Here is a 19,041-nt window from a genome sequence, read left to right on the forward strand (position 1 = left end):
TCCTGTTCCCCTTCCCCAATAAAATCTTAAAAAAATAAAAATAAAAAAGAAAAGAAAGAAAGAAAGAAAACAAGCTAGGCCAGAAGGAACCCTGAAAAGTGAGGGAAAAGAAAGTTCAAGTGAAAAGCTGACACCCTGAAAACCAACTTCCCTTGTCTCAGTAGTCAAGCACATTCAAAAAATCAGTACCCCAGGCTGGGGCTTTCCCATTTCAGGCCGTTTCTGTCTTCTCCATCTCAAGTGACCCTTTCGACTCAGAGGGGTAATTGACAAAGTGCTTGCAGAGTGAGAAGTTTCTGGTAGACTGCTCTGGGTCACACAGTCCAGCTCCCCTGGCCCCCCACCCCGCCCCCCTTCACTAATGGGACCCTGCCTCAAATGCCCACACTGGTTCCTCACTGGGGTACCAGACGTGGCCACGTCCAAGGGTGCCCAAAGCAGGTAGAGTGAGGTGACCTTACCTCCTCAAACCACAGCAGCGGCAGGACCACCGGCTCAATCTGTCCAGTTTGCCTGGAAATAAGCAAGACAAAGCTGGTGAGAAGTTTCGTCAGGTGTCTTCCAGCAGGCAGCTTCGGACATGTGGTCGGAAGCTCCAGAGTCAGGAGCGACTCGATTGGTGGGGGCTTGAGGAATGGCTGCGTCCTGGCAGGGAACTGCCTGACAGATGGGACAAGACCTTTTCAATGAAAAACTCACATCTCCTATGTGGCAGGGGCAGTCCACGACCTAGCTCATATCCAGTTGTTCCTTTTAGAAACAGAACCCCACTTTTATTCAGGATGGCAATGCACCCGGTCAGCAAACAGTGTGGCTTATGCTGACCGCTGGCTTTCCTTCAGAAACTCTGGGATTCGGGTGCCAGGCAGAGGTGACCAGCCACCCAAAAACACCCTGGGCACTAAGTCTCTAATGGGCTTCCCTGCTAGATGACACTTCACAGGTGTTGTCACAGCTCATTGCTAGGGAATTAAGGACACCCTGTGTGACTCTCCTGGGAGAAGACTCTGAAAGACAGAGCCTAGTTCCCCCAGAATTCCTTTGCTGGTTTTGCTTTGAATCCTTTCACTGGAATAAATCACAGCTGTGACTCTGACCACATGCTCGGTCCTGTGAGCCTGAGCGTGGTCTTGGGGACCCAGACACAGCCACTTACTAGCTCACCATGTAACCACAGGCATCTCCTTACCCTCTCTGTGCCTCCTCTGTAAAATGAGGCTTAAAACAGAATTCCTCGCAGGGCTCTAAGGGAGGACTGAGCAACACGAGCAAAGTGCTGAGGAAAATGCCCAGCATATAAAAAGTGCCCCACGTTTATCATCATCTGTTGCTGTTGTTGTTAACAGCCACAAGCAGTGGACAAATATTCTGTGGCTTTTCCATCCTTGAGTCTGCTATATAAGGTACAGCCGTACGGGGACAGGGACCAGACTTGGCACAAAAGGCCAAATCCTCAATTGCAACTCTCAAAAACCTGTCGGGGGACCGGCCCGGTGGCTCAGGCGGTTAGAGCTCCATGCTCCTAACTCAGAAGGGCCGTTCGCTGCGGCCTCTTTTATCTGCGCTTGTAAGAACTGATGTAAATTTAATGCAAACAGCATTTTATCTCAGGATAAAGATCTCGTGAGCAAACAACACAAAAGTTCCCAGACAAGGCACAGCTGCCCAGCTCTGCTTCGGGGCGGTGCGTATCCAGACCTTTCCCACAGCCATTCCTCATCGGCCCTCCAGAGGGCGACAGGCACTGCACTTAAGACCAGCTTCCCTGAGACCAGCTCCAGCTGGCAGAGGCCATCAGGCAGCCCTGTGGCCCCATTCTCAACAGACAGGGACACTGAAGCCCAGGGAGGTCAGGGTAGCAGCCTGACACCCCCAACTGGCAGAATCCAGCAATCAAGCTGATGGCTTGAGCAGTCTTTATGGAGAATCTGAATCAGCTCTCCCAACAGGTGAAACTGAGTGAGCTCGTGTTAAAACCAAGACTTTGAAAAATGAATGCATTTGAAAATGCGAAGGATGGGGCCACACTGGCCCCTCCCTCTGGTGCTGGGTGGGGGCTGGCCTATGGCCCCAGCCCCGCCCAGCCAGCCCGGCTGCTCTGAGTCACCTGTCCGCCCCAGGGTGTGAGTTAGCAGACCGGGCGCCATGTGCCCCGCCCTCGAGCTCCAGCCTGGGCACAGACACCTGCTGAGTGTGGTGCCACTCCACCGCCCACACATCCTTCAGGCACAGATCCTCCGGGCGGCCTCCACATGTGGAAATGAAAAGGCAGGTGGCAGTGAAGATGAAGTCGCACTTTTGACTCCCTGTCCCTCGGACAAAGTGTTCTTCCTTCCGGCTGACAGGCGTTTCACAAAGTGGAACAGATGCCCACATTCCTGCTGCCCAGACATCTTTTCTAGGCAAACTGTTTTGTTAATGAAATGTCAAATATGCCGAGAAGTACAGCCACTGACATAAGGACGAATCCGTTACTCCCTCACCAGCTCTGTCAAAACGTAATATTGTCACAAGACTTGGAGAGGATACAAGTGGAGCCCTCCCACACTGTTGATGGGAATGCCAATGGGGCAGCCGCTGTGGGAAACAGTCTGGCCGTTCCTCAAACGGTTAAACACAGAGTGACCACCTGACCCAGCAATCCCGCTCCTGAGTAGACCGAAGAGAAATGACAGTGTATGTCCACAGAGAAATTTATACGTGAATATTCATAGTAGCATTATTCACAATGGCTTTAAAGTCGAAACAACCCAAATGTCCATCAACTAATAAATAAAACGTGGTCTGTCCATACCACGGAATATTATACAGTCTATATAAAGGATGAAACACTGACACACGTTACAACACAGAAGAATCTTGAAAACATGATGCTGAGTGAAAGAACCCAGTCCCAATAGGACCAGATATTGTATGATTCCACTTATAGGAAATGTCCGGAATAGGCAAATCCATAGAGACAGGAAGTAGATTAGGGGTGCCTGGGGCTGAGGGAAACGGGGAATGACTGCTAATGGGGACGGGGCTTCTTTTGGGGGTTGATGGAAACGTTCTAAAATTGATCGTGGCCAGGGTCGCACAGCTCTGTGAATATGCTACAATCACTGAATTGTACATTTTTAAAGGGTACGTTTTATATATGTGAATTAAATCTTGATAAAGCTGTTACTCAAAAAAACCAAAATAAGAAAATCCGTGCTTAAAAAATTCCTCCTGTAGAATGAATCGTCACAGTTCAGAGTGCTGTCTGGTAAGTTTCTATTTTCAAACACTTGGTTTTGCCAGGACTTAATTTCTGCCACTCTGTTGAGTGGGAAACAGCTTGGATGGAAGCTTCTGGCTAAACTGGGGGACAAATGTTGAGAAAAAGGGGATTCTGGGGCAGGATGTCCGGATGTGGGTATGGCCCAGAGCTAGGACGCCCCCATCAAGGGAACAATCGCAGGGACCAGATTCCACACCCGGCAGGGCCGTCTCCCTCCCCCAGACCCCAACCCCTGGGTGGTAGCTGGAGTCCTGAGTCCCTGTTCTCTGAACAGCGCGGCAGCCCCGCTCCCAGGCCCCACTCACCCGATGCCTTTGATGGACTTGATGTAGAGACTCAGCTGCAGTTTCACAGAGCAGTTCATGGGGATTCCCGTGAGCTGTGACAACACACACAGTGAGGGGGGCGCAGGGACCCCTGCAAACTCCCGTCTCCCTTGTCCCGCTCAAGAGGGCGGGCGTTCCAGCTCAGCTGTCCCTGCACTAGGGTCTCCTCTATTTGCTCTAAACCCTAAACAGCAAACATGTGCTTCCCAAACGGCTCTTTCATCTATGACCTCGAAGGGCCCTGTCTGGAGACTAAGCCTCTTTCTGGATGAAAAAATCCTAATCCTTTTACGACGATGCTTCCCCAAGCGAATGACATTTTTGAGTCATCAGCCCTCGCCTCCACCCCCCAAATTAAACAAAACAGAGTTGCATGTTGAGACAGTCTCTTCTCAATTCACTCCCAACATTTTCTGATCATCTCCAACCCAATGACATTTTCCCCCTGTTTATTTTTATGGTTGCCCTCTTTTTACGGAGAATCTGTAAATTTCCAATTTGAGGTAGTGATAGAAAGCTTCCTTTGTGTAGAATCTACTTTTTTTAATGAGACGATTTTTTAAAATAATAAGTAAATAACAGAAGTGACACACATATAGCACCAAAATTGGGAAGGTTCTGGAATGAAGGCAGGAAACTGCAGTAGAAAGGAAGCCAGGTTTGAGTTCAGGAGACCACCACCCTGCTTTTCAGCTCTGACTCGTTTCCTCATCTGTTAAAGGGAGATATCCCACCCACCTCACAGGATTTCTGCAAAGGAAGAATAATGTCTGCAAGCTAGCCACACTCAGCCATAAATGTCTATTATCATCACACGCCAATGGGAAAGCCCAGCACTCTGACCACCTCCAGGGCCCCCATGGCACAGAGCAGCGGGTCAAAGGCTGTGCTCCATGAACTCAAGGACCTGGTGGGCTGGGCAGGAGATGACCTGTGTGCAGAAAGGAGCCAGCAGCTGGCCGAGGCTGCCCTCCTTACTGCGGGGGCTGGCGAGGCTGGCCCCTGGCTGGCATCAGGGAACCTGCATTTCAGGAAGGTTACCTCCGTCCCTGGTCAGAGGGGCTCACTGTGCCTACACTGTGTGTACACAGTGTGGTTTATGCTTCGGGGACTCTGGGATTTGGGGGGCAGGCAGAGGGTGCCGACATGACCTGCCCCCGATAAACACCCTGGGCACAGAGTCTCTAAGGAGCTTCCCTGCTAGATGACACTTCACCCGTGTTGACACAACTCAGTTTCTAGGGAAATAAGCACGTCCTGCGACTCCCCTGGGAGCCTGGGCCTGGTCCCCCCAGACGTCACCCCGGCAGCCTTTTTCTGCCGCTGACTGTGCTTTGTGTCCTTTCGCTGGAACACACCTGGACCGTGAGCACGACCATATGCTGAATCCTGCCCGTCCGCCTAGCAAATCATCCAACCTGGGGGTGGGCTTGGGGCCCACGACACAAGCTGCCAGCGCCTTCCGCTCTCTAGAACAGACTCGACATCCTGTGGTCTCCACTTGGGCCCCTTTCTCCCCTCCTAGGCTCGGTCCTCCAGGGGCTGTCAGGACACCTCTCTGCACACAAAGGCCCGCCTGCTCCCTGCGCAGAGACACAGACCCAGGATCCCACTGCTGTCACCACACCCTGCCCGGGACTCAGGAGCAGAAAAGTAACCACCACAGAAGCAGCTTCCACAGGTGTTCTGTTCTAACAGGCAGCAAAGACCCCACAGAGTGCTCAGAAACAACAATGGGAAAATGAAAGGCCACTTCCTCTCCCTGCCTGCCTCGTGGACCTGAAACTAGAGGATGAGGAGAAGCCAGCTGTGTGGCTGCTGCAAAACAGCTGTGAGCAGCCTTCTGGACGCCCAGACGTACCCGCCTGTTTCTCAGTATGGGGGATGGAGGGGTGGGAAACTCACACATTGAAATGACAGTCACCAGTGGGAACAGAGAAGAGATCGTGCTGTCGCTGGAGTTCCCCAGAAGGCAGCCGAGAGAGAGAGGCAGTAAGATAAATGAACAAAGAGAGAAGGTGCATGCTATCTGCTAGCTTTATTATAAAAACCTTTTAAAACCTGGTTAAAAATTTAAAACAGTATGGAAAAGCTTAGCATTTCTAACAATAAAGAATGAATTTAATAGAGGACACATAGTATATTAACGGGACTTAATACCAACATAATTAATATGAACTATATATTAATACAGGACATAATGCGGTGGGCATTAGAAGGCTTGGTGTCAGAAGACCTGTATTTGAATTCAGCTTTATCCCTTACTTTCTCTCAATCATTTATCAAACCCACACTTACTGAGATACTAGTACCTCTCTGCTAACTGCTAGAATTCTAGCAATTAATAAGACGGAACAGACCCTTCCCTTGGGGAGCAAACCATCCTAGTTACTAGTTGTGTCACTTAAGGTATGTGGACGACAGCTTCCCCATCTGTACAATGGGAGCGCCTGGGCCCACCCCCCAGGTCCCCGTGCAAATTCAGTGGGTTAATGCATGGGAAAGTACCTCGCTAGTACCTGGAACATAATGAGACTCAAGAAACATTTGCTGAATGTGAGGTGTGTGCAGACTTCATTAGCCTAGGTTTTCAGTCACAGAGAGAGAGAAGGTGAGTGCTAGGGGCTGGCAGGTCGAGTCAGTGGCTAGGAAAGCCTGAGCACTATGAAGAGAAATGGTGTGGAACAGCACCAAGCAGACAGAAGAGCTTCAAAAAGGCCTGTGGGGGAGACGAGTGTCCACTTAGGACACCCATAGAATTTTTGAATCAATGGTAAACATGACATGGGCACATTTTACAGAGAAGAGGCAACTAGCTACGGACACACCCCTGGGAGGGTCACTGTGCAGGTCTGATACCCTCCTGGTCCCTGATCGTCACACAGACTTGTCACATGGGACAAATTCCCCGGAACCCAATTTACCTGCACGATACTCATTGATACCAAACGATCTTTATGGTGTGTTGGCACAGTCAGAAGACTGCCTCTGGCTAATTTGCAGGCTGATAATTCCTAATTAATTTACTGTCTTATGGTCCTTTTATAGAGATAATGTCCTTATAAAGAGACAATAAAGCCCTTGAACTATGGAGTCAAAGGGCAAAGTAGGGACCTTTGATGGCTTGATATTCTAGAAGCTATCACTGCCAAAGAAAGCCAGGCTTCCCATCACTTCCCACAATAGCTTGGTAGGGGCCAATCAGAAATCCCCGTTCCCCACTGTCTGGACCAATCAGAAATCCCTGCTCCCCACAGTCTGACAAGCAGGGGCTTACCGGGTGAATGTCCAGGAACAAGGAATGTTCTGTCTCGTTGGGGTGGAGGCCACGCACTGCCTCTGCCAGGACAGGGTCGGCGTTGTAGAAGTGAGGATGGGAGAGAAACAAGGGTGCATCTGGAAGGCAGAAGGTAGAGAGGGGGGCGTCAGACAAGGAGAATGCGTGGGCACATCCAGAGGCTTCATGCCAGGCCCTGAGCCAGACGCAGGGATGCACAGACGATGAAATGCAACCACTGCCTGCAGAGCACCGCGTGACGATGACAAGATGCAAACAACAATAACTAGACAGAGAGCATTCCTTCATTCAGTCCGTAAATGCTTACCAAGCACCCAAAAGGTGCTGGGCATGGGAAGCCAGCAAGGGACAAGCTCTGTGCCAGAGGAATGGTAACGCTGGAGCTGCTGATTCTGGCAGGAGAGGTCAGAGGAGGGAAAGGAAAAGATGGACAACAGAAGTCAGGCCAAGGTCAGGGCACAGCATTCCAGGTAGAAGGGATGGCAGAGCAAACGCAGGAGGTGGGGAAGGGCAAATGGAGTAGACGGTGTGTGTGTGTGGAGGAACGTCATGGGAGTTCAGGATAGAAAGGTAAGTGGAGGCCAGATTTGAACTTGGGTGGGGGGAGGGGCATCTCGATTGCCAAGCCAAGCAGCCTGGGCCGTCCTCTGCAGGCAACATAGCGACGATCAGAGAGACTCAGGTGTGTACACCTGTGGGCAGGTCTCCCTAACGTCCACAGGAGGGGAGAAGACACACCTGCTTTGCTTCTCTCCCAGCAGCCAGTCTGCAGGATGGACGTCAGCATGTATGAATAGGGGCGGACGGGAGCCCCGAGTGAGAAATTCACACCCAGAAACGTGTGGTCAAACCTCTCCATTAGCCGAGCAAGCAAGGCAAACACCAGCTCACCTTCGAGTGCTCAGGGCAACGTACAACAGGCCTGGGGACAATGAGTTCATGAGGAAAAAGAATGAGCCTCTCAAAATTTTACCAGGACCCGGAACAGGCAAATCACAGACAGCACGCAGACTGGTGGTGGCCAGGGGCTGGGGAAGGGGAGAGGGGCGTGACTGCTAATGGATCTAGGGTGTCCTTTCAGGGTGGTGACAATGTTCTGGAACTAGACAGAGGTAGTGGCAACACATCATGAATGTACTAACTGCCACTGAGCTGTACACTTGGTTAATTTTATGTTACGTGAACTTCACCTCAGTAAGAATAAAGAATGAGAAAACAAACGAAATTCAGGAGGTCTTCTTCCCTAAAACCAACCGCTCATCTGCAGCTAGACCGGCATTCGTGTTTGTGTGTATCTGGCAACCTCAAGCGTCTGGATTCTTCCTGCTTTCCTTTGCAAAACCAAGCACTGGTTTGAAATAAAAGCTGGGGATTTATCGATGTCTGACTTCGTTCTTCCCAGAGTCCTTCTCCATTCATCGCCTTAAAGTTTCTCAACATGAATTCATTCATCCTAGTACCGCTTCCATTTTGCCACATCCGCTTACCCTCCCACACCGTCATATAATGTGCTTCTTTGAACCAACTGCCACTGCTTTATTTAAATAGCTATATTTTTTTTGGGGGGGGCTTTACATTTGAACTATAACTGGCAAACGCTAGCCACAATTAGAAAGTAAATACAGGAATAAATGCAATGGAAGCCAGTGAACATTATACATTCTAATGAGACACTGTTACCGGCACAAGGCTTTGACCCTGAAACCTGCTCTTTCTCTGTTAAAAAGAGAGATAGATGAGTATTGGACAGGTGTTCAAATCCTCGTAGCATCGACAGAGACTCTCTCCTGGAGGTAGTCAGAGGGCAGAAAAAGAACAGAAAAGAGAAGCCCTCTTTTGCCGTGTTAAGTCAATGTTATTCAAAGCTGCCTCCTTGCACCTCTGAAGTCATCTTGAGTGCCTCAAGGGACAATGTTATACAATTTGAAAAACTCCACTTCCCATCCTCCCATTTCCACCGTCAAAGGAGACCATCAGAGCAAACATGAGGACCCCATTTTCAAGGGGACGAAACTCTGAGGCCCTTGGTAAGGAGGCAGTCACCAAGAGAGGCCCTAAAAGGTGGTGAATCTCAAACAAGCCCCTAGGCCATGTGTCCAAGGCCAGGGGGAGACCGAAGTGAGCTGGACCAATCAGTTAGCACCTGCCCTGGCTCCAGACACTAAGCCCACTGGGTTTTTTAATAGCACGCATGTGTGCGTGTGTTATCTTTCTATTTTATTTCCAAACAGACTGAGAGAACCTGTCCAGGTAATCAGTGCTAATTAATTTATAGCTTTATGGTGCATTTGACCAACCTACTTGCCCAGGATCACCATGGGTTACAACTCAGGGTTTCTATGGGGCAAGTCTGAGGCTTCACACAGCACAGAGGTTTAAGGAGAGAGACTCCTCTGGGTCCAAGAGACTTTCAAGGCCTGGAAAGGGAAATATGTGCGAATTTCTTATCTTCAGGTTCAATGTCACACAAATGCAGGTATGCCAAACGACATGTACGAGAATGTTCCTGGCTGCACTAGGGTATGTTCAAACGCCCAGAAACTCAGATGCCCACAAGCAGTAGTAGAGGTAAGGAAACGTGTGTTCCCCAGGACGGAACGCCAGACAGCAAAGAGGGCATCTACAGCACCCATAACAGCGGGGGTGGGGCTCACCCACGTGATAATGGGCGAAAGAGGCCAGAAAATGAGAAGAATGGAGCACACACTTTCTGACCCCATTCACAGAAAGACCAAAGGCAGGCAACGCTATGTGGCGCCGGAAGTCGGGCCAGTGGCGAAGAACAGAACACAGAGACATTGGGGGCGGATTCTATTCTGTTTCTTGTTTGGGGTGCTGACGATATGGGTGTGCTCACTTTCTGGAATTAAAACCGCACGTGTCATTTGGGCACCTCTTGGTATATATGTTTATTTCAACGTAAAGCACTTTATGTACATAAATATTTTTAAATTCCCTTGCACTTGTGAAGTTGTTTCGGCAGATGTGCTAGGATGAGGCAGTGCAGGTCTGAAGTACAGTTGCGGGGGAAAGACAGGAAGAAATTATGTTAGCGGGGCCGGCAGAGGCCAGCTGCTACAGAGCACCAAGGCCACGGTAAGGGTTTCGCTGTATGTGTGCGGGGAGGTGTCAACATTTGAAGCAGAACTGGGCAGCCAGCCATGTTTCTGAAAGGTCCCTGGAGCTGCTCTCTGGAATAGGGTCCAGCAGCGCTTTCTACGACGGTGGAAGTGTTCCCTTTCCGTGCGGTCTGTCCCCAACAGTGGTCATTAGACACACGTGGGTGGTGATCATTTGAAATGTGGCTAGTATGACTAAGGAAAGGCCTTTTTCATTTGATTTCATTCAAACCAATTTCAATTTCAACAGCCCTACGAGGCCAGTGGTGACTGTGCTAGACAGTCTGGGGGATGGATCAGACGTAGAGCGGCAACCAAGCGACAGGGGTCCCGCTGGAGAGGTGTGGATGAGCGGCAGGAGATGCTGGTGGCCTGGACCATGGGGCAGGGGGAGGAGAGAGGAAGAACTGGGGGTTAATTTGGAGGCAGAGCAGACTGAGCTTGACGACACAGTGGACGAGGGTGAGAAGAGGGGAATGGAGCTGACACCCAAGGGTCCAAATGGAGCAGCTGAGGTGGGGGCGTCTTGGGGACTGGCACTGAGAAAACACTGATGATGCCAGAGGACCCCATGCCAGCACAGCGCTCACCCAAGCCCGCAATCGCACACTGCAAAGAAGCTTCCACAGGCCTACAATCCTGTTGCCGGCTTCATTTCCTCCCAGATGGGGGGCCCTTCCCACAGAGCCTCACTGCCAACCTACATGTCACGGTGTGGGAGGCAGGCAGAGCTACGCTGCTCGCCACGGCCTAATGCCCAGAACCCGTGAATATGGGAGGTTACGCGCCCAGGGGACGAGGCTGCTCGTCAGCTGGCCTTCAAACAGGGAGCGTGGTGTGGACTCCCCGGGCGGGCCTAACATGCGCTGCAGGGTTCTTCAGCTGGAAGAGGGACGTGGAAGAGGGTCCGAGATGAGACCGCAGGAGGAACAGAGAGACTTGATGTCGGAATTCTGAACCACAGAGCTGTTTACGATCATGATTTTTGTGCTAAGCCACTAAGTTTAAAGGAATTTATTACAACAGCAGCTTATACACACAGCATGGTTTTTTTTTCCACATTACCTTTCTTCTGCCTCGTTATCGCTGGCCTAATGGGATTATCAAGAGTGCAGAGGCCAGAGATGAAACAGGGCAGATAAGCCCCTGGTCACGCCCGTCCCACCCGCCTGCCCTCCCACAGGGATGGCACATACTGAACCTGCAGGTGCTGATGTTCTGAATTCCCGACCTCAGGCACGGGCAGAAGCCCTCGTTGGGCGGGTAGTTGGTCCCGCTGGCAAACAACGTGTTGGGGGCCTTGAAGCGAAAGGTGGGGATACCTTCAAACACGCCTTCTTCCTGGTATACGAGCTTCATGGACCTGCAGGGGACAGACAAGGTGGAGGATGACACAAGACACAGTGGCTGCGACCAGGCCCCACTTCCCCCCACCTGCAGACACCTCCCGGGTCCCAGTCGCCATCACAGAGCTTTAAAACAAGAAGTGGCTAGATCACATCCCCACTTAACACTGCAGTCGCTTCCGGTCTAATCTGTAGTAAGATCCAACGCCCTCACCATGGCCCACAAGCTCCCATGGGGTCCAGCCCCTGCCTATTCCTCCAACATGCTCCCTCCTGCCCCTGGACCTTTGCATCTACCACGCCCCCTGCCTGGAATGTTCTGCCCTGGAATCCTTACACATCAGACTTCAGTTTCTCACTCAGGCTCAGCTGTCACCTCCTCGGGGGCACCAACACGCCCCACACCCCATCACTCTCCGTCCGTTCACTCTCCTGTAGTTCTCGAGGGCACATCTGAATCTGAACATGGACCATGGCCTTGAACCGTGCTGCCCACGCTGTGGCCGGAGCCACTCATCAATCACAGTGGCCCTGGAGGCCCTGACGTGGTACGAGGCCACACGCAGATGCACTATCAGTGTATAGTGACTACAGGTTTCTACGGCTTGGTACCACAAATAGGAAAAACGTCGCTTCCATGTTTTGTTTGCAATATTTACACATGAAAATGATAATACTTGGGGTATACTGGGTGAAGCTAAACATATCATGAAAATTAATTATACTTATTTCTCGTCCCTTTTTTTTCACGCAGCCACTAGAGAATTTCAAATTACAAGTGGGACTTGCATTATGCTTTTATTGGACAGCAACGGCCTACACGGTGGGACTCCCTCAATGCTGAATGTCCTCATCAGGACAGTAACACAATCATGGAAGAAAATGTCCTTGTTTTTAGAAAACACCCACTGAAGTATGTCGGCATCCAACTGACTTTCAAATGGCCCAGGAAAAATCTACCCTGACAGAAGTGAGGGGTAACGACAGAGCAGACGGGGCAGGAGAGAAACAACTGGTAAAACTGACGTAAGAGAGTATGGGGGGTGGGGCGACTTACACTTTCCTTGCAATTTTTCTCTAGGTTGCAATGTCTCATTTTAATAAGTGAACACACGCAGAGCAAAAGCTCTTCCCGCCCTCTGACACCCCCCCACCCCAGGTTTGTCTGCCTGAGCCCCCTGCCAAGACAGAAGCTCCTGGGGAACAGGGACTTGGACCAGTGCCTTGCACAGATGGACTCCATAAAGGTTTGCTGGGAAGGCAGAGGACTCAGAGCTCACATTAGTGAGTCCCCAAGTGAAAGAGTGGCCTGTGTGGAGCAGAGGACAGGGCAACGCCCAGAGGAGGGCTCCAGGATCCATTGTCCGGTGTGGGCCTCAGCAGAGGGCAGACCTCCAAGGCTGCAACTCCAGCGACTGAAGGGGCCATGGGAGAGGCGTCCAGATGTCTCAGCATCCGGAAGGAAAACAGGGCAGCCAGAGAGACGCCACCGGCTGTCCATTGCTTGTCTTACTTCACAACCCCCTGCAACCTTGAGCATTTCCTGCCCACTACCACCACCACCACCACCACCCACGCCCCAACAATTGCTAGCAGCCTCTCTCTGGGCTTTGAAAAGCGTCAGCAGCTGGAGTTTGGCTCTCCGTGGTATAGCCAAAAGCCGCCTGTCTGGGCCGTGAGCGTCTACGAGGCCAGAATGTCCCCCCGAAGAGCCATTACCGGCAGGCTTCAGGGCTGTAGAATTCCAGCGAGGACTCAGGAGTCATAAACGGTGCCCACATCTGCCCGGAAGTTCCGTTAATCATGTTGCACTGATCTGAATGCCAGAAGTTGACCTGCAGGGGACATTGAAACACAGCCGCTCAGGACAGGGCATGCTCTCGGGCACTGTACACCTGACTTGAGCTGCGACTTCCCAGGCCGTGTGACCTGGGGTAGATGTCACCACTCAATTCCCAACACTGTTTGTGGACAGAAGACAGTTCCCTCAGAGAGACAGCATGGCACGGTAGGAGAGCAGGCTGTGTAGACAGCCAGTGAGAGTGTCGACTGCACCTCCCTGCTCCCTAACTATGGATCTTTAAGTGTGCAACTGTGGACTCAGTTTCTTCATCTGCAAAATGGGCCTATCACCCACATCTGCAAGGAGCACGATGAGTGGATGGGGTGGGAGGTGGGATGCTGACAGCCTCACCTCTCAGAGAGGAAGGCACCAGACATTTCCTAAACCCAGCTGAAATCGTAATGGTAGCCACCAGAAGAGCTCAAAACCCTAGTTGCCTCTGGGAAGTGAGACCTGGACAGAAAATAACAGACTTCTCCCTTTCTACCCGTCTGTACTGTGCTTTTAATCACGTGGACATGTATATCTTTTATACTGAAAAAACAAGCTGAAGAGAACTGTAATAGTCTCCACTAAGAACGGTTATTACTGGTTACAAATGGTACTTGGGCTGCTCTGGGCACCTGATTGGGGCAGAATCTGTCCCCAGCCCACAGATCTGTGTCCTGTGAGCAGGAAGAGCATCTGGCGGATGTGAGCAACAAACACCAGTGCACAATCATTGTCGTGCATGAGGAAAGGCCACGCCAGTGAAAACAGCAAGATGCAAAACGGTGTACACAGTCTAATTTCACTATGTTCACAGAAGGGAAAACCCTACCACGTTTCTCTATGTACACACAGAGAGAAATGCATAGAACAGACAGAAATACAAATGCATAGAACAGACAGGAAGAATATACTCAATAGTGAGAACTTTGTGGTTCAGGGTGGCATGAAGCTGGTGTGTGAAGGGGGTATAAAGTGCACCTGAGATCTGTCCCTATTGTTTCATTGTTTGTTTTAATGTGAATGTCTTCCTGTGTTTCTAGTATAATTTTTCTGTTTAGTTAATATTATATTTTAATACAATGGATGCTTATATCATCAGCGTAATATTTTTGAAATGTTTTTGTGACTTAAGAACCACAGGAAAGAAAGAACTCAGTTCTGAGTACACACTAGGTGCTACGTAAGTCGGGTTTCTGTCCCGCTCCCACCCATCCCCCCGGAACCAAGAGCTCACTGAGCCTTACCCACAGGTAAAACCCCAACTCCGAGAGCGCTGTCCCTCACAGATGGGACCGCCCTCCGAGGCTGAAGAGGAAGAAGGTGCTGGGCGGTGGCCAGAGTGGCCCCCCCATCCTGTCCTCTCACCTTGCTGAGCCCGTTCCACTTGTCCACGAGGTGGACCCGGCTGAAGTTTTTGACCCCAGTGAATACGGTGAAGAGCCCAGAATCAGAGTTGTTGAGCTGTGAACACGGCACAAAACAGCATCGTTAAGCCTCAGGACGGGGTGGGCGTTGGAGCCGGGGCCGCCCTCAAGCCCGCCCGGTTAGTTGCAGGCGGTTCCTGCATCCCTAGTGCCTGGGGACCCAAAGGAGGAAGACTGGGGGCTTCCTGGCGGGGGCAGGCGCCTGACTACACGTCCCTCCTAGAAAACATCCACCTTTCTGTTGTGATTCTAGAAGAGTCGGGTTCTCTCCACCCAGGTGATTGGTAGGGCCACCCCTCCCCTACGCCCACAATACACACTTAAAATCGACCATGGCCAGGTGACCTCTTCGGTCAATGAAAAAGAAGCAGAAGTGGCATGTTACTTCCGAGTGGAAGTTTTAAGAGCTGGTCAGTGCACACACATTTTACCGTATTTTCTGCTGCACTGTGGTGACCATACGTGTGTATCAAGCTAGAGCCTCCCTCAGCTGGGTCCCTGACCGACCACCAGGAGCAGAGGGCCCCCTGGTTATTACCTGCACTGGATATGAGCAAGAAATAAACCTTCGCTGTGTGGAACCACTGAGATTCTGGGGCTGCTTGTTACGCAGCATAACCTGGCTATCCTAATGGATACAGGACCAATCCAATGTGTGTCGAGCACTTTCTAGATAGTAAGCCCCAGGCTTTGGCGCTCTGAGGGTGTTTCCTAGAATTAGGTCTCTGACTCAGAGCAAAGACACACAAAGTGTACAAAGAAGTGGTGACTGCTGGGTGAAATGGAGAAGCACTGTTTACCTCTGAGGAGGCCGCGCAACGCAAGGTGTAGCACATGTTAGGGACTCAGTAAGGGTTGTTTACTGGCCAAATGGCTAAATCGACCACCAGCTGGTTCAGCAAACAGGCTCCAGAGCAGAGCCCAGTCCCAAGCCCTGCTCTGGCCTCCTACCACCTGTGTGTCATGTTACCTGTTCATTCAGAGATTCCTGAGCCCATTCTGAGGAAAGACAAACAGGAGCCACTACAAAGAGGCACTGGGACTATTAAAATAGTTACTGTGTGAAAACTGCGAGTGCAGTGACTGGGACATAGTAAGTACTCAAAACGCTAGTCTTTATTGTTATAATTAATAAATGCTCACCCAAAGGGATACTTAAATGATAATTATAATAGACTAAGTGTATCAGAGACTGCTAGTTATTACCCAAAGTCCATTCTCCCTTTTCTCCTTCACAAGAAAACCCAAACCTTACTCAGGGTATCCACTCACCAGCTCAAAGACTACATTTCCTAGCTTCCCTTTAGCTAGGTGCGGCCACGTGACTAAGATGTGGCCATTGGAAAGTAAGCAGAAATTGGTTTCTCCATCCTGATGGGGGAGACAGCTGGGACGTGCTATTTTGGCCTCAACTTCCCTACCTGTCTCCCAACCCCCATCATTTCTTCCTTGCCGCCGTGCTGCCTGGAATGTGGATGTGAGAGCTAGTGCTCTAGCAGCTATCTTGGACCATGTGGTAATGCTGAGTATGGAAACCATACCCTACGGATGGTAAACCTACCAGGTTACAGAGGTCAAGATTAAGAAAATCAGGCAGCTCGGAGCAATGCTATAGTCGACGTTGGTGGTCTGCCTCCCCAGCAGCCACCCCTCCTCTTCCAGCAACAGACACCAATTGTCTAAGTTCAACCCCAATCACGTCATTTGAGCCTGGATCAAGCTGTACCCAAATCCATCCTTAGAATTTGCAGTTAAATGAGGCAATAAATTCTCTATTTTCATTAGCTGGTATGAGTTAGGTTTTCTGCCATTTATACCCACAGCCCCAGCGCTCCCAGCCAACTCCAAAGCAAGCTGGCCACTGGTATCCGGGTTGTGTCAATGGAAAATAAGACACAGGCTGTGAACTTCGCATGGGCCACACTCACCCCGGCAAAGAGCCCGAACTTGCCCTTCACAGGGAACATGCTTGGGAAGTACTTGCTGATGACATTCACGAGCGGGTCCTCATAGCCCCACATGATGTCGCCCACCGTGCGGTTCATGAAGGCGCGCTCGCCAAGGGTGCTGAACGCCAAGGTCATGAACAGCTTCAGGGCCATGGGCTTGTTCTCCATCATCACCGCTGCACCCTGTAGAACAGGGGACAGCATGGGTTAGAGGCTGGACATCCCCCCTTGACTTGAAGCTCGGCCTCAAGGCAAAGAACCCATCTAGGGCGTCTGGGGCATCCAGAACAATTCTCTGAGCCTCTGGTAACAGGACCACATGGCTGATGGATCCAGCCCCAACCCCACAGCTCAGGCCTGGCCAATCAGAAACCTTCCCCCTGCCAGCCACAGTGATTGGTTTGGAAATGTGTATGTGGCCCAATCACAGCTAACAAGCCACAACTGATGGTCCACTGGGGGCTGTGGGAGAGAGGAGGTCTCACCACTGGCCTTGAACCTGGGATGTGCAGGGCTGTAGCCACCCCAAGGGGCCGATCTGCCAGAGCATAAAAGGAACACAGATCTGAGCAAGACTGTGCGCCCTGGATGAAGGGACACCTGAAGCCTGCCCCACCCCTGCCCCTTCGGCAACGTGAGCCCATAAATTCCCTTTTTGCTTATGCAAGTTTGGAGCACCTTTGACTGTCACCATGTAACCAAAAGAGACTTCATGGAGAGTCTACTCCATTCCCTTTTCATCTCTCTCGCAAACACTGAGAGCCCCAAACATCTGCTCTACCCAATCTCTAGGTGCTTAAAATACAAGTGAATTTATTTTCTAACTTTTGCTTTCCTCTGGAGATACTGTCTTGGTACTTGGGGTATTTTTTTAAAGGTACTTCATCCAAAAGCAATCTCCACCTGTAGGAAAGTGAACACAGCCAGCATTTCCTAAAACATGGGCCATAGAGGTTTGGTTCCATGGTAACTCCCCAGGGTCCATAATAACTTTTTTATTTATTTAAATTTTTATTTAATTGGGGAGGGCGGGAGTGAGGAGGGCAGGAGAGGGCGGAGTCAGTCGGTCAGCCAGAAAAGGCCTCCCTACATTAATAACTTTTTAAAGGTAATAAACATAGTTCTTAAAAATCACAAAAGATACAAAATAAAATAGAAGACCCTCTCCAAACTTTGATCTTCCTCTTCCCATTCTCCTCCCCCAAAGCAACCCACTGCTATGGGTTCTTGGGTATTCCTCCAGAAATAATCTACACCAGTGCTGAGCAAACTGTGACTCGTGGGCCGTGGGCCAGCACCAGCCCACTGCCTGTTTTTCTACAGCCCAAGAGCTAAGAGTGTTTGCCAATCTGATCAGTGGGGACAATGACTTCACTGCCAAAATGTGCGTGTCTAACTCTGAGGGACGTGGCCGCAAGGCTCCGGGCTGCATTTACTTGAGTTTCTTCTGTCTTGTCCATCCAATGGACTCACCAAGTGAGTTCAGCCCTGATCCACAGCCCAGTCCAGTGCCAGGCCCAGAGCAAATGTCCAACGGTCCTCAACCATCCAATGGAGGGCTGAGTGCGACAGAGGGCGGCACACTCCTGACTCCAACTTTGTGAGTTCAAAACCCTAATCTGCTACTTACTAGCTGAGTGGCCTTGGATAAGTCAGTTGACCTCTCTGTTGTTCTTCAGTTTTCCTCCTCTAGAAAGGGAGAAAACAACTGAACCTACCCCACAGGATTGCTGGCAAGTAAACAAGGTAAATTAGGAACGGAAAGCCCTCCGAAAACTAAGTTCTAACATGGAGTGTTAGAAGGAAGACGTTAACATGGCAGGCCTGAGGCTGCCCTCCCCAAAAAGGCTGGCCCCTGGCTGGCATCAGGGAACCTGCATTTCAGGAGGGCACCCTCCCTCCCTGATAAGAGGGGCTCACTGTGCCTGGACTGTGTGTACACAGTGTGGCTTATGCTCACCGCCTGCTTCCTTTGGGGACTCTGGGATTCGGGTGCCAGGCAGAGATGACCAGCGCCCGATAAAACACACTTGCCGCTGAATCTCTGATATGATAACATGTGTTATCATACCATGTATGCCGCATGTGTTGTCACAACTTGATGCTGGGGAATGAAGCGTGTCCTGTGTGACTCCCCTGGGAGAAGACTCTGGAAGCTGGGCCTGGTCTCCACCCCCTGTGGATCTTGTTCTATATTGTATCCTTGCACCGTAACAAGTCATAACCATGCACAAGACCCTTTGCTAAGTGCTATGAATCCTCCTGGCCAATCAGCGACCCTGGGGGTGGCCTAGGCAACCCGATACATGTGGGAAGTAGCCCGTCAATCCAGCTACTGCAATGATTCTCACCTGCACAGAATGGAGGCCATGCTGCAATGACATGGCTTGGGGGTGCCCCTTCAGCCCCCCGTTACTACCTCCTTTTGAAAATTTCAGATCTGTAGATTGACAAGGGAAAGACAACGATTTTGGCCAGTA

General features: G+C 50.7%; 1 protein-coding gene across 6 annotated transcripts in view; it reads right to left on the reverse strand.

Moving 5' to 3' along the window:
* Positions 1–19,041, reverse strand: part of SCARB1 (scavenger receptor class B member 1) — a 63,234-nt gene that overhangs the window by 8,190 nt on the left and 36,003 nt on the right. For 5 of the 6 annotated variants that reach the window (XM_019748754.2, XM_019748757.2, XM_074321687.1 and 2 more), the window contains exons 4-10: positions 16,541–16,744; positions 14,554–14,649; positions 13,074–13,189; positions 11,205–11,371; positions 6,869–6,987; positions 3,571–3,644; positions 462–513 (exon numbers count right to left, since the gene is read on the reverse strand). In XM_019748754.2, the coding sequence (XP_019604313.2) occupies positions 462–513; positions 3,571–3,644; positions 6,869–6,987; positions 11,205–11,371; positions 13,074–13,189; positions 14,554–14,649; positions 16,541–16,744 (828 nt within the window). Of the gene's footprint in view, positions 1–461; positions 514–3,570; positions 3,645–5,610; positions 6,333–6,868; positions 6,988–11,204; positions 11,372–13,073; positions 13,190–14,553; positions 14,650–16,540; positions 16,745–19,041 lie in introns of those variants that run through there. The other variant, XM_074321688.1, reaches the window with a different exon arrangement.

This window comes from Rhinolophus sinicus, linkage group LG16 (genome assembly GCF_036562045.2).
Source record: "Rhinolophus sinicus isolate RSC01 linkage group LG16, ASM3656204v1, whole genome shotgun sequence".
Lineage (NCBI taxonomy): Eukaryota > Metazoa > Chordata > Mammalia > Chiroptera > Rhinolophidae > Rhinolophus > Rhinolophus sinicus.